General features: G+C 37.9%; 1 protein-coding gene and 1 long non-coding RNA gene across 3 annotated transcripts in view; one reads left to right on the top strand and one right to left on the bottom strand.

The window, feature by feature from the left end:
• The window catches only part of TBC1D9B (TBC1 domain family member 9B), a 38769-nt gene that overhangs the window by 8343 nt on the left and 14609 nt on the right, over positions 1-15817 (top strand). For both annotated transcript variants that reach the window (XM_034402710.2, XM_034402703.2), the window contains exons 4-14: positions 1294-1522; positions 1859-2117; positions 3986-4193; positions 4370-4579; positions 6858-7010; positions 10767-10917; positions 11360-11574; positions 12418-12535; positions 12903-13188; positions 13911-14040; positions 14674-14772. In XM_034402710.2, the coding sequence (XP_034258601.2) occupies positions 1294-1522; positions 1859-2117; positions 3986-4193; positions 4370-4579; positions 6858-7010; positions 10767-10917; positions 11360-11574; positions 12418-12535; positions 12903-13188; positions 13911-14040; positions 14674-14772 (2058 nt within the window). The remainder of the gene's footprint in view (positions 1-1293; positions 1523-1858; positions 2118-3985; positions 4194-4369; positions 4580-6857; positions 7011-10766; positions 10918-11359; positions 11575-12417; positions 12536-12902; positions 13189-13910; positions 14041-14673; positions 14773-15817) is intronic.
• LOC117655339 (uncharacterized) lies at positions 4914-7929 on the bottom strand. The gene is made up of 3 exons (XR_015731665.1): positions 7847-7929; positions 5933-6031; positions 4914-5135 (listed from the first exon to the last, which is right to left on the bottom strand). It is a non-coding gene; the product is annotated as an uncharacterized LOC117655339 (long non-coding RNA).

Here is a 15817-nt window from a genome sequence, read left to right as displayed (position 1 = left end):
TACACCATTCCTACTGTAAAACACGGAGGTGGATCGCTGAGGTTTTGGGAATGTGTGAGCTACAAAGGCACAGGAAATTTGGTCAGAAATGAATGCAGTATGTTATCAAAAGATACTGGAGGACAATTTGCATTCATCAGCCTGGAAGCTGCACATGGGACGTACTTGGACATTCCAACATGGCAATGATCCTAAACATAAGGCCAAGTTGAACTGTCATTGGCTACAGCAGAATAAAGTGAAGATTCTGGAGTGGCCATCTCAGTCTCCTGACCTCAATATCATTTAGCCACTCTGGGGAGATCTCAAACGTGCAGTTCATGCAAGACAGCCCAAGAATTTACAGGACCTGGAGGCTTTTTGCCAGGAAGAATGGGCAGCTTTACCAACTGAGAAGATAAAGAGCCTCATCCACACATACCACAAAAGTCTTCAAGCTGTTATTGATGTTAAAGGGGGCAATACACGGTATTAAGAACTGGGGTATATAAACTTGTAATCAGGGTCATTTGGGTAGTTTCTGTTGTATTATGATTGAAAATGAGTAAACATATTTGTTTGATAATAAATGGCTTCAGCCAAACACTAACCATGAGTAACAGAAAAATTTGCATGTTATCATTCATATTCTCTGAAAAATGGCCAAGAAATCATAAATTCTGCCAGGGTATGTAAACTTATGAGCACAACTGTATATGTCTGGGTGGGTGGGTGGGTGGGTGGATGGATGGATGGATGGATGGATGGATGGATGGATGGATGGATGGATGGATGGATGGACGGACGGACAGGTAGGTAGGTAGGTAGGTAGGTAGGTAGATAGATAGATAGATAGATAGATAGATAGATAGATAGATAGATAGATAGATTCTTTTGAGAGCAGGCAACAGAATTTCATTTTTTAATGTGTGCCAGTGTGTTCACGGAAAAAAGTAAATGTTATAACAGTAAATGTTATCTTCTTTTGTGCTCCCTTACTTCCTGCACTGCTTTCTTTATAGTTAGGGAAGCATTTGAGATGTTTCTGTACAATCTATGGGACATATAACAGAAATATATGTAATTCATATATGATTCAGGCAGGTGGATAAACAGTCTGAAGCCACAATAATGTTATTAACAATCATCAATATGCTAACATAGTTTTTGGCGCATTGAATATGGAGTTTTGACCATTGGGAAATTGTGCATGCACAATAGAAGTGCAATTTCCAGAGGAATATTTGTGTTTAACGGTTAATTAGTGCAACAAATGAAAAAGCATCCATTTTTACTTGTCACTTTTTCCTTCAGGGAATTATTGCTGAAGAGAATAAGAATCGACAGCCACAGGGGGAAGAAGATCCTGGCAAATTTAAGGAAGCAGAACTGAAGATGCGGAAGCAGTTTGGAATGCCTGAAGTAGAGAAACTTGTCAATTACTACTCTTGCAGTTATTGGAAAGGGCGCGTCCCAAGACAGGGCTGGCTGTATCTCACTGTTAATCACCTTTGCTTCTATTCCTTCCTTTTGGGCAAAGAAGGTAACCTGTCAATGAGGTGTCTCTTATTGTTTAATGTTTCAAACATTTGTTAAATCTGATAGCATTGCCTCTTTCAACCTGCTTTTTGATTAGGGGACTGCAACTAACACTCACACTGCTCTAACAGTAAATTGCACAATTCCCATATCTCTCCAATAGAGTGGAGTGGATCTGAAATATGCATCTTTTTGATCTTATTGCTTTATTAGAGTTCAGCAATGGGCAGTTGGCTATTTCACATTAATATTGCTAAAACATCTATAAATAATTTTAAAATATTTCCCATGTAATTCTCTGTGAGAGTAATTGATGAATTGGGTTTATTTGTTTCCGCAGTGACCCTTATAGTGCAGTGGGTAGATATAACACAGCTAGAGAAGAATGCTACCCTTCTGTTTCCTGAGTGCATCAAAGTGAGTACCAGAGACAGTGAACTCTACTTTTCTATGTTCCTCAACATCAATGAAACCTTCAAATTAATGGAACAGTTGGCTAACATTGCCATGCGTCAACTATTTGATAATAAAAGTTTCACGGAGGACATGCTGCTTCCCAAACCCAGCAAGCCACTCAAGAATATCTCAGCACTCAAGAGGTAAGCATGTATGTTTGTTTGTCTTCAAAGATTTTAGGACACCTTTAGACAAGGTGTAGGCCACTCTGATTGGCTTCAGTCCAAATAGAAACAGCCTCAAATGTTTCCATAACTAAGAACAAAAACAAACTGTTTTCCCAAAAGAAAGAAACCAATTATTTCCTTTGTACAGAGAGAATGCCTTTCACCATCCTGGTGAATTTGAATAAAATCTTCGATTTTGTTGTAGATATGGAATTGATTTCTAGAAAATAGGATTGCTCTTTCTGTTGTTCCAACTAAATTTTCTTATATTTCTAACTATGGAGTCATGGGTGGAAATCCCCATATGGAACCTCCATAATTAAGCCACTGGGTTTTTTTCCAGTTCTCTTTATTTAGATAATTTACATAGCTGACCATCTTAAACAAGTAACTGGCCAGCAAACAGATAATGCAACAGACTAATGTTATAAAGCTAATCTAAATTAAACAAAAATAATTACAATAACCATAACCATAACCATAACCATAACCATAATAATAATAATAATAATAATAATAATAATAATAATAATAATCAAGTCACCACAGAAATAGGTCACAATACTAAAACGCACATTTCAGGATCCATTAATAATCTGGCACTAATGCCTGAGAGAAAAGCTAGGACTTCACAACTTTTAAGAGTCTGACTCTCATATATACATGCCAAGATAATTACAGTTTTTTTGGATAATTTTTAATTTGTTTTTCTACTTGAGATTTTCTGGGGCCAGAGAAAGATTAATCTTTCGTTTATTTAGGCAGTATTACATACAGCTTCTTGTTGCCAACTTGCAAAACTAGTTTTCTCTGAGTTGAGTCCTGGAAAAAGTAGCTGTGTCTAATCATGCTGCAGCTAATGCATTTACTCCAAAGAAAGACAATTCAACCTAAAAGGAAAAATTGACAGAACAGGCTATATGCTCTTGAATTTATAAAGACAAATTCTGTGGAAAACAAAAATGGTTGTCCTTCCAGATGACTACTCTCCCAGAATGTAGTGACTTCTGTTATTAGGCCCACTTATACCCTATATATTGAACTATTCTTATTTCTTTTTTTATCGCATCTAAATATTTATGTTGCCCTAAGCAGTGCCCTTTTTCTTTCTCTGACCAAATGTCCTATAATATTAGCCAGATCTTTCAATTGACATATTATCTTCACAGTGCTATTGTTCTTTCTTTAAAGGATATTTTTTATTATAGTTCCATACTTATACTGAAAAGCATGTACAGGTAGTCCTACATTTACGATTACAATAATGCCTGAAAATCTTGGTCATTGAGTGAAGTGGTTGTTAAGTGAGATGCCACACGACCATTTCTCTCAATGATTGCAATTCTGGCTCTCCCAGTTCCGGTCATTAAGCAACTACATGGGTCATTAAATAGAACACCATGGAGAAGGCTCCCAGGCATGGTGGGGCAGGGAGTGAAGATTGCAAATAGTGATCACATGGTCGCAGGGCATTTGGCATCTAGTCATAAATGCAAACTGGTTACCAAGCATCTGAAATGTCCTGTGACGGGGGGAGTCTGACATGACATTTTACGATGGCCAAAAAGCACCTGTTCTGAGGCCATTGTAACTGCAAGTGGTCATTATACAACCAGTTGTAAGTTGAGGACTACCTGGATCTGTACTAGGGATTTTTGGCAATCATTGGTCCAATATGACAATACCTCTGTTCTTAATTTGAAACTATATTGAAAAAGGATTGCGCATGATTGAAGGTAAAGTCCAACACATCTGAACAGGACATGTTAGAAAAAGACAATTCTAATGGATTTCTCAGTAATTACCCCATCGGCATGTGTACATATATATTTCATTTTCTTTAGGGATCTGGATGCCAGAGCCAAAAATGAATGGTACCGTGCTACTTTTCGATTGCCCAAGGATGAACGGCTTGATGGGCACACAGACTGCACTTTGTGGACCCCATTCAATAAAATCCACATTCTCGGTCAGATGTTTGTGTCCAATAACTATATCTGTTTTGCTAGCAAGGCAGAAGAGGCATGTCATCTCATAATACCACTTAGGGAGGTGAGAAGTTGTTTTTGATAATTAGTTACTGGTATAATTTTGAAGGATTTCCTTGAAGATAGTAGGATTTTGGTTTTGAACTTCAGTATATTAGTCCATTGGTTAAATAAGTAATTCTCTGGGGTGACAGAAACAAGATCCATACCTTGATATACCCCATTTATCCCTCTATGTAGGTTACAATTGTTGAGAAAGCTGACAGCTCCAGCATTTTGCCTAGCCCACTTTCTATCAGCACTCGAAGCAAAATGACCTTCCTCTTTGCCAACCTGAAGGACCGAGACTTCCTGGTACAGAGAATTTCTGACTTCCTACAGAGGACTCCTTCAAAGCAAACATGCAGTGACATAGGACAAAAGAAGAGTATTGGTGACCATGCCTCTGAGGTACAGTGCCAGCAATGAGCCTTGAAACGATCTTCTATAAATATTTATAAAATTCTGGCAGTTGACTGTTATTTCTATTCTTGACAAGGCCTTCGAACTGATTAGATAGCATTGACTTGAGTTCCCAGAACAAGAAGGAAAACCACTGAGATCTCTATCTAAAGTAGCTGGGGGAGGGAAGTAGCTCGAGATTAGAGCATATGTAGTCATTTCATTCTGATTGACATTCCATTCCATTGCTCCCTTGATGTTGTATTTAGAATTGCCTTAATTTTATGTGTGAATTTGTGAACAGTGGATCAGGTTTGACTGTCACTAAGGCACTGACTGGCTATTTAGAGAAAGGATTTCTAATCCTGTTTAGATCTGTTTGTCATGATCCGAAGTCAAGGACGCCTTCATATCTGGATTTCTTCTGCTGTCTCAAGTGGCTGCCTTGCAAAAAAATTTCATTCATTTACCATTTCGTTTTTCCCAGCTTGCTTTGGCCATTCTGTTCATCCTTCTGCAGCCAAGTTTTTGATCATTAGTGAGCTTCCAATGTTGTGGTACCAATCTGAAATTATTTTTTTAACATTGAAAAGCCAATAATGCTTAATAAATAAACCTTGAATAAAAAGAAACATCAATGAAAGGTGGATAGGGTACTTATTTAACTGCTTGGGTGGCCACATAAACCAGAGCAGAGGGACTCTAGTTTAGTGCTAGTATCTCTCATTAAAAGAGTGAGGGTGCAACTGGGATCTATCAGTTTGAGACCTCAATGATACCTGACAGAATAAATAATATTTGTCAGGGAATTGTGCAGCCGGTGTACAAATGAAATCAGAGATGCTGACATGAATTTATAGTTTTATACAGATAAATACATTTTATATCAATATATACAACAAACTAGATAGTCAGGCAAACAGCATCATAAGGTAAATTACAGAGCACACAGAAAAAAAAAAGGGAAACTCTCCACACCCACAGTAACCAATCACAGCACAGATTGCCTCATGCAGCCATCATTCTCCAACCAATTAACCACAACTGTATGTTCTGTCTCACTGCACAACTCCACTGCTCCAGCTACTAAATTTTAATATCTTAACAATATTGGATTGCTTGGATGAACACATTAATCTATTTGCACATAATATGGTCTCATATAGGATAACCTGCCTATGGGAGGAATATGTTACTTATACATTGCTGCTATTTAAGCAGGAGGTTGCTACTCTCAGCTCACTTTTATTTATCCAGAATCACACATTACTTGCCCTGAGCCTGTTCAGTGCATTCTACAAAACATTCAAAGGAATGATCACTTTGCTTTATCAGAAGTATTACCCATGCATATATACTTACATGTGCAGATAACTAATAGCTGTGACGAGTCTTGAGAGGAAGCAAGGTAGCCATATGTTAGTGAAGCGTCCCTTACTATCCAATATCTCAGAAGTGTTGCTGTTTATTAATTATGAAAGAAAGCAAAGCAGCTATCAGCACCAGGAAAATCAGAAGATCCAGGCAGTTCAAATATGTATAAAGCTTTATTGTAAGCTTAAGCTCTTTGTAAGAACCTGAACTACTAACAGTCAAGAGAAATTAGCGAGAGTTAAGAATAGAAAGAAAATAAAAATGGGCTGGACTTAAATCTCTTGTGGGCGCAAAGGGACTCATGACTGATGATGCGTTTGTCCCCTCCCTCGGGCTCAGCCTGGTCATCTACAGCAGCAGACTTTTGCTAGCAGTAGAAAAGCTAGCTGAAATTTTAGATTAATTTCCTACTGATAGCAGTTTCTTAAATAATTATTTTCCATGTAAAATACTGGATTGATAATTAATTGTTATTCTACGTTAGAATGACAGTGACAGGGAATTAATAAGCCTATCAATTATTTTTCCCCCACTGGTTGTTAGATGTTGATTTAAACCTTGCATTTGTCAGGTACACATGTAATTACAAACACATTGCAAATATGAGCTTTATGTTACTATATTTTGTAGGAGTTCCAGGGTTAACCATGGCTTCCTAATGGGTACATATATCATGAATAAAGAATTGTTGCTCTGTAATATACATGATGATCTTATTCCATAATCTATGAATATCTTAGATGATTTAAATGAGGGCGAAGGCATTAATGGAAATGCATCAATAATGTATTGTAGCCATAATGGATGTCTTCCTAGAACATTATTGATTGCACTAGAAGTCCAAGTAGCTTTCAGACTGCTGTTGAACTTGCTTGTATTTCCACAGGTTTTGAGTTGTACATTTCTTTTTTAGGAAATGTCTCCTAACAGTCCTCCTGCAGACAGTCCTGCTTCTCCTCTCAACAATCAGCCTGTGAACTTTTGCACAGATGAGGTACCCACAGCATCTCAAGGACTGTTGAAATTGTTTGGGACCAATTCAGAGGAATCCTCTGGAATAAAATGGGTATACTAAGGATTTTTTTTTTTTATCAATTCAGAAAATGCAGTGTGTATAGTATAATTAAAACCCTTTTAATTATAACAACTCATAAAATTAAATTCTTACGGTATTAAGTGGTATATTTTTAGATGGGAAAATATTTCAAACGTATTCATCTAAATGTGAAAAACATAAATGAGTTAATGCAACTTCAACTTAATTTTCTAAAACCATATATCGTATTTTTCGGAGTATAAGATGCACTTTTTTCCCCCTAAAAGCGGGTGAAATTTAGGTACGTCTTATATATCAAATGTAGCCCCGCCCACCCACTGCCCCCACCCTTTGGCCTCTGCCTTGCAGCAGTTACCTCCTTGCAAGCAAACAGCAAGAAAAAACAGCTCCTTTCAGGTTCAGCACAGCCTAATTAGCACAAGTTGATTAGATCGGCCTCCCGACTCTCAGCTGATTTGCTCTCAGCTGTTTTGCGCAGGGCTCTGCTGCTTGCTGCAAACAAGTAAATTGCTGGAGCAGATTTTTTTTTTCTTTGTGCTAATCGAGCTATGCTGAAAACGAAAATGAAAGTAAAGCAGGCTGTTTGCTGCAATGAGGCAAAATTGCTCAGAGACAGAGGGAGATTTCTTTTTCTTCTTTTCCTCACCAAAAAAGGTAGGTCTGTCTTATACTCCGGTGCGTCTTATACTCCAAGAAATACAGTATGTATCTTGAAAATGTCTTCCTCCTTGTGTTATTGGCTTTGAAAAGATGGAATAATACGTTTCCCTGGCTCCCACTGTCTGGCATTTCTAAAGGGAGCTTGCTGGAGCTATTTGGAAGGAAGCTTGCTGGAAAGTGCTTACCACAAATCTGTCCTCTATGGAGGGCAACCCAGCTGTTGGTTAGTCTGGTGTGGGCCCTGGCAATAAGCTTGCTTTTTATACCAGCACTGAAGGTGCCCAATAGGGGTTTGTCATGTTGCCTAGTCGCAGTTTTGTGATATTGTTTGATGGTGATGCTACATGGCTAGATGAGTTGCCCTCCCTTAGTGAGACCTAGGAAGGGAATTGGGATGTATGAAATGGGGATTACACTCGGCCAATTTAGAGGGGTTGGTGGGAGAGGCCAGTGTTGATAGATCATGTGAGGAAGAAGTTATTGAGCCCCTATGGCACTGGTGGTGATTAATTCATCCTTGGGAGATGGGGTGGTTCCTTCTCTAAGGGAGGTGTTGCTTTGCCCCTTTCTCAAGAAACCGTTGTTGGATCCCACCATACCGGACAATTTTTGTCCAATGTCCAAACCTTCCTTTTTGAGGTAAGATTATGGAGAAGATGGTCATACAGCAGCTTCAGTGGACTGTAGATGAAATGGATTATCTGAATCCTTTTCAGTTAGGCTTCAATTCTGGATATAACAGAAATGGCATTGGCTGCTCTTTTGGATGATCTGTGGCGGGTGCAGGATGAGGGTAGTGCATCGATCTTGGCTATATTTGATCTCTTATTGGCTTTCAATACCATCAAGCATGGTATCCTTCTGAATCAGCTCTGGGGATTGGGAATGGGTGGCACAGTATTGTGTTGGTTTTCTTCCTTCCTCGGGCCAATACCAGTCAGTATTGATCCAAAGTGAGAGATCCTGTACTATGTACAATACTGCCAGGTTCAGTGCTCTCTCTGCTTCTGTCATCTACATGTGACTGTTATGGGAGATCATCCATCATCAGGGACTGAAATTCATCAGCGTGCTGATATTCAATTATATCTTTCCACTCCTGATGAATTAGGCAATGCTGTAGATGTCCTGTCCCAATGCTTGAAGGCTGTGAGGTCTGAATGGGGAGCAACAGGCTTTAAATGAATCCTGGCAAGACTGAGTGGCTTTGTTTTTTAGGGCCTCCCTAAACTTTACCATCTTGGATACTAGATTGAGTGGCACTGCCCCAGATATACCCGACTTGCAAACTGAGGGTCAAGGAGAAGATAGTCATTTCTAGGAGGGGGTTTGCACAACTTTGGGTTCTGTACCAGTTACACTCATTCATGGATCCTGATGCTCCTGCTCACAGTTACTCATGTCTTAGTCACTTCTCTTATGGACTGTTCTAATGCATTCCACATGGAGCTGCTCTAAGAGTATCTGGAAGCTTCAACCAGTGTAAAATGTGGAACAGGCCGTTCTGTACGCCCTAAAGAGGTCACATTTTATATCTCTACATTGATTGCCAGATTGCTTTCAAATCCAATTCATGTTGCCAGTTTGGACTTTTGCACCCCTACTTGATACAGTGTGGGGCCAATTTGAGGAATTGTCCCTTTGTGATCTGCCTGTCATATTACGTCTGGCAGGAGAGGCCTGCTGTGGATCCCATCTGTGAAAGAATCACATGCAATGGGACCTAGAAGACAAGCCTTTTCTGCCATTGCACCTACCCTTTGGAACACCATTCCTTGTGAGAGGAGGTTAGCCCCAACCCTTGGTCCCTTCTGGAAAGCCCTTAAAAGAAGTGTTTTTTTCACTAGGCCTGTGGATTCCTTGGTGTTAGGGACCTTGCGTGATAGTGATATTCTTCTGCTTGTGGTTTTGTTTTTAATCTATGTTTACTGTTTTAATTGGTTTTGCAGAAAGTTTTAATAGTGGGTTTTATTGTATGCCATTTTGTGTGAGATGGCGGCTATACAAATTTGACAAATACAAATACAAATACAGATATCAGTAAGAAGAAACATGGCTATGCATTTGAACCCTAAAGAAAGTTTGTACAAGACCAAATCTATTAACACTAACTGTTCATATAAAAATATCTTTTAAGGGATTTTTGTTTAAAACCAGTCCATCGAATAGTGTAAAAGCTACAAGGAACAGTTGATTCTTGGTGTTTGTTTTCCTTTGAAAACTATGTTTATTTTTAATCTAGGATATGATGTATTGTTTTGTATTACAGATGAATTAAATTCAGTTAATTATGCTACTTTGTATTAAAGAATTCATTAGATTTATAAGCTGCTTCTTTTTTGTACACCTAAAGGTAGCAGCTCCTTTCTCATATTTTCCCCAAGCCTGTGAGGTGAATTGGGCTGAGAGAGCGTGACTCCCCAAGGTCACTCAGCCGTCTTCTATAGCTAAGGGAAGATTAGAACTCATGCTCTCTTAGTTTCTAATCCAGGATCTTAAACAAACTAGCTGTTAGTAATGTGTTCATTAAGACACGTTTGCAACCATATTTTAAACATCTACGAAAGTTAACCTCTGAGATGGAATAGAGTGTTAATCTATGTTCTGACACAGTTATAGATTGAGATCAAATTCATTTTACAGTATGCCAATCTAGATAATACAGTTCAAGAACCATGCTACTATTTTGCACTCTAATTCCTTTTTAATCAATTCAGAGGAAAACTTTTTGATATCACATTTCATGTATTTCTGTTTCAGTATTTTTGTAAGTTACTATTAGAGATCAATGTTTATAAATTACTGATAGAGTGAAAATGCTGCACTGGAAGGGAAGAAGAAAAATACTTGGCGCTACAGAAGTTTCCAGCGGCTTGCGGTGTCTGCAGCAAATCATAATGATGTCAGAATGCGCTGTCGTGCATATGCCACCATTATGTATTTGCACCGTTATAAAATTCTGACGACCTTGTGATTATATATTTGTGATGCAAATATATATTTGTTAAGTCACAGCATTTCATAATGACCATCACACCCAAATTATCATACCTCTCCTCAACATCCATAACAATGGTCTGTTCCCCTCTATCCTTTCCTCTTCAGGCAAAGGAGACAATGAAAGAAGAATCTTGGAACATTCATTTTTTTGAATATGGGAGGGGCATGTGTATGTACCGGACAGCCAAGACTCGTGAGCTGGTGCAGAAAGGAATTCCAGAGAGTCTTCGTGGAGAACTGTGGCTTCTGTTTTCAGGTGACATTCTTGCTAAATGTGCACAATAGATTCCTGACTTAAGGAGAAAATATTTTCCCCTGCTACACAGTTGCATAATACTACTGCTGTTAAAATGAAATTGCTCCCCAAACTGCAGGTGACCTGAAAAGTCAGCAATTAATGTTCCCAGAGCTAGCATTTCTTAGTTCTAAGCTAGTTGCTTCAGACAATTGTGAGGCTTTTTTTCCCCTCAAAATATTTTTCTTTAAGTTTGCTAAAATGGAATGCAAAAAAAGTACTATTCTTTAAAATATCTTTTCTAAATATATCATTCTTATTAACATCATGCATTTAGTCCTCAGTGTAAACTAGCTGTAAAAGACTTGATAACCTGCAGGAATGTTTTCTTTGTAGAAGCCTCAGCCTGAACCACATCTTGAGTGCAGTAGGAAAGGAAAATAATGTTTGTGTGTCAATACAGGGGCCTGGAATGAGATGGCCACTCACCCTGGATATTACAGTGATTTGGTGAAACAATCTATGGGAAAGTATAGCCTTGCCACTGAAGAAATTGAAAGAGACCTGCATCGTTCAATGCCGGAGCACCCTGCCTTTCAGAATGAACTAGGAATTGCTGCACTTAGAAGGGTACTAACAGCATATGCTTTTCGGAATCCTACAATTGGATACTGCCAGGTAAGGGAGCGATATTTTTAGATTACCTAGTAGTTTGATGGCACTCCTTCTCACATCTTGACCATAGTTTGATATGAAGCTCAGCCTCTCCCTTCTTTCATGGGTAGGAATATATTATTGCTTTCCGAGACCACTATTTGGGCATGGTTGAGCAAACTCTGGGCTGTGTGATTCCCCAGCTTCTGTTTTGTAGACTCCTTCCATCTTCATGTGCTTCTTGAGAAAAAGGGAGTCTACCCTGAAAAGGTTCTGGAGGAAAAGAAAGAGGAAGAGAAAGGATAAGTGAGATTATATAAGGGCGTATAAGAATCTCTCTATTCCTCTTTCATTTCCCCAGGGAAATTTCAGGAGGATGTTTTATTATCTCTTGTTTCTTTATTATAAAATTTTACATAATATTTGGGCACAGTGGTGTTTATACAATCTTGACAAGATTATTAACAGATTGATGTTACATAACTTAAACTTTTAAGATAAAAAAGCTTGCATTAGTAATGATTAATTTCTAAACTGTTATGGTTGAAATAAGGTTGCTTTAGATTTTACATCTAAAACTGGGTGTGGCATTTATAAACTGCAAAATACATTAAAATATTTATTATATAACAAAGGTTTCTATCTTGTGCTTAATATTTAACACTAAGGTTTCCAGACGTACCTACTTTCTTAAAGTAGTTGTATAGAGCCAAGGATATGATTCTGAGCTATACAATGCCCTCTTCATTTATAATTTATTTCTGAGGGACCTGACAAATCGGAAAGCAAATAAATATGCTTTTTAAATATGCTCTCTATCCAATATTAATGGTTATGTATGTGCATGTTTGTCTTCATATTTGTCAGGCCATGAACATAGTGACATCAGTACTGCTTCTGTATTGTAATGAAGAAGAAGCTTTCTGGCTCCTTGTAGCCCTGTGTGAGAGAATGCTGCCAGATTACTACAACACTAGAGTGGTTGGTAAGTCACTTTGAAAGCTGAGATTAATTGGCACAAAAGAATCTGAAGCAGTCAGATGAGATCTTTACATTATCTCTCTGTGATTCTATTGCACGAGATAGTTTTCACTTAGCGAAAAAACTGCTGCAATTCAAACTTCGCAGTAGGATTTTGTACCTGATGTTAATCACTTCCTTGAAGATAAGTAATATATAGTAAACCCAGTTTGCAAATCCAAGTACTGACTGTGCATATATGCGCTCATTATAAAGTACCCCAGATTTTATTTATTTGGTTTGGACAGATCAGTATTTGTAATAGAACCTTGTTTCACACTCTTACTCTCATTATATCACAGATAACACTTCTGTCTCTGTTGCCTCTTCAGGTGCACTAGTAGACCAAGGCATCTTTGAAGAACTAACAAGAGATTGCCTTCCTCAGCTGTCTGAGAAGATGCAAGATTTAGGAGTCATTTCCAGCATATCACTATCTTGGTTCCTCACACTTTTCCTTAGTGTCATGCCTTTTGAAAGTGCAGTGGTCATTGTTGACTGTTTCTTCTACGAAGGCATAAAGGTCATCTTGCAGGTATCCCTGTCCATCCTGGATGCCAACATGGACAAGCTGTTAAATTGCTGTGACGAAGGTGAAGCCATGACTGTCTTGGGCAGGTAGCTTTGTTTTTAGTTTCAGAATTAAGTGGGGGGGGGAGCAGACTTTCCATCTTAAAATTATACCCTTTATTAGACAGCACCGCTCCATTGTGCAAAGTGGCTGCCAGGCAAATATTTTAATATCATTACATATGTAAATAAGAAGCCCACATAATGCATAAACAATGTGTTGTGCCCAATATCTCCTACTGCTCAAATCAAAATAGCCAGCAGGAAAAAGTCACCAACCACCAAATTCCACCAACTGGGGAATGTGCCATGTCTGCAGGAGCCAACAGTGGCTAACAGGAACTAGATTGATTTCAGGCTTCACTATGTCATTACTGCAATTACCACCAAGGTGTCACAAATCATGCACAATTCTGCTTGTGTCAGGAGAAAATGATAACAATATTTTATGGGTTAGAGCAGATAAATACAACATTAGGTAGCTTCAGCTACAGGCTGAGAAAGAGGGCCGGATCAAAAAATATGTCCTTAAAAAGGTAGCTTAATATAGCATTACATTATTATTAATATGTAATTTAATTATAATATATGAATGAATCAAATATATTGAATCATAAATATCATCTTAATTATTTGTTTTAAAATCAATTCAGCTTTTCATGAAAGATGACTCAGACATTTATTTTATTAAATAAATTATATAGACTTTCCTGACCATAATCTTCAGATTATGCACTAATCCAAAATTCTGTTTGTTTGTTTTTTTGTAGGTATTTGGATAATGTGGTTAATCGGCAGAGTATTTTCCCACCTATTCCTCACCTCCATGCTTTATTGACAAGTGGAGATGATCCACCAGTGGAAATTGATGTTTTTGAACTTATAAGAACAGCCTATGAGGTCAAAAGATAACACAAATCTTATATTTTTACTTTAATATTTGCAAATGAATTATATACTGACCTTGTAGTTTCTATTAATCAGATATATGTCTTTAATATAAGCATTTACAAATTCAAGGTATGGGGGTCAACTGTTTTATGAAGAATGCAATGGATAAATCATTTAGCTGTAGTAATTCCTTTCTTAACCCATTTTTCTTTTAATTGGTTTTGGTTTTGGTTCCCTAAAACCAATCCTATGTTTTCAGATGGTTCTTACTGCTGTTACCATTGGCTAACATACCATATCTTTTCCCTCTTTACTTTCTATTAGAACTTCCAAATCTGACTTCCAGATGAGCACTAGGGGGTAGCAAGGAGATATTGAAAGCTCTGCCTCTTTGTAACTGTCTAGTCTAGTGCCTTGGCTTATTTTTGCAGTATAAATCTATGGGCTAAATTTTCCCAACTTCCAAACATGGCTATGGAGCTATGATTGGCCACGATCGCTTCTGCAAGCATTGCTTCATCATCAGTTAAATAACTGCTAAGTAAAAGTATTCCATAAAATGAGTGTAGATCTTTTTTTCCCCAAACATATAGTATTTTCTGTGGATTTAGTTATAAACCCCAGTTTTCATTTCCACTGCAGAAATTCAGCCATTTGAAAGCGGATGACATTGAACAGATGCGTTTTAAACAAAGATTGAAGGTAATCCATTCTTTAGAAGACACTGCAAAGAGAAGTGTGGTAAGTTGTATCCATATTTTTATAAACTTGTATTAAGTTGACTGATTTTGTTTCTCCTGTTTGGAATCTTTGAGGCAGTGGTGAAATCCAAATATTTTTACAACCAGTTCTGTGGGTGTGGCTTGGTGGGTGTGGTGTGGCTTGGTGGGCATGGCAGAGAAAGGATACTGCAAAATCTCCATTCCCACCCCACTCCAGGGGAAGGATACTGCAAAATCTCCATTCCTACCCCACTCTGGGGTTAGCCCGGTTCTCCAGAACCTGCTGGATTTCACCCCTGTTTTGAGGCTAGGTTAAGATAAATAATACCAAGAAGTAAATTCGATAAACTAACTATTTGCCATGTTATTCTTTATTTTCTACAGCTAGATGTGTAGTATGGTAGTATAATGGTATGTCATGGTATGTTGCTAATTTGAATATTGATTAGAAGTCTCCCTTAAGACTGGTATTAAACTGAAGATTTCACAGCCACAATATTTGGCATAATTCTATAATTAATTGTTCTGGAAAAATAGAAAGCTTTATACGTATGGCATTTTAGTTGATTCTGATACTGGTCCAGAAAATTCCCTACTTACTAATAGGTTACATTCAGAGAGCCTATTCATTAAGTCCGTTTTGTTCTCAAATCCAATAAGAATAAAAACATGCTAGTGCAGTTCTTGCCGTAGATAAGGGGCAGCATAACAGTAAAACCTGACAGCTTCTATAACTCCAATCTAAAATATTCTGGAAGTCAGGAGAAGGATTAGTTTCCAGCACACCACATATTTATTCCTGTGTGCCACATATGTTTTCAAGCATACCAAATATGCATTCCAATGTACTATAAACGCACTCTTTCCTGCCTTCTCCTGACTTATGAGTGCAGACAGATTTATTTGTATCAACAAAAGTTCGCAATTTAATAATTTGTTAGTAGGGTAATTTCTGTATCAACCAACTGGGAGTTGCTGTTTTTCTCATAAGCAACATTGTGATTTCTTTTTTAATTTTTATCCCGTAACCGGCTGATTTGAAAACATTCCAGCTTTCTTTATGA

This window comes from Pantherophis guttatus, chromosome 2 (genome assembly GCF_059756535.1).
Source record: "Pantherophis guttatus breed Tessera chromosome 2, ASM5975653v1, whole genome shotgun sequence".
Classification (NCBI taxonomy): domain Eukaryota; kingdom Metazoa; phylum Chordata; class Lepidosauria; order Squamata; family Colubridae; genus Pantherophis; species Pantherophis guttatus.
Note: the sequence above shows the minus strand (reverse complement) of the source record. Positions and strands in the feature narration are given on the sequence as shown.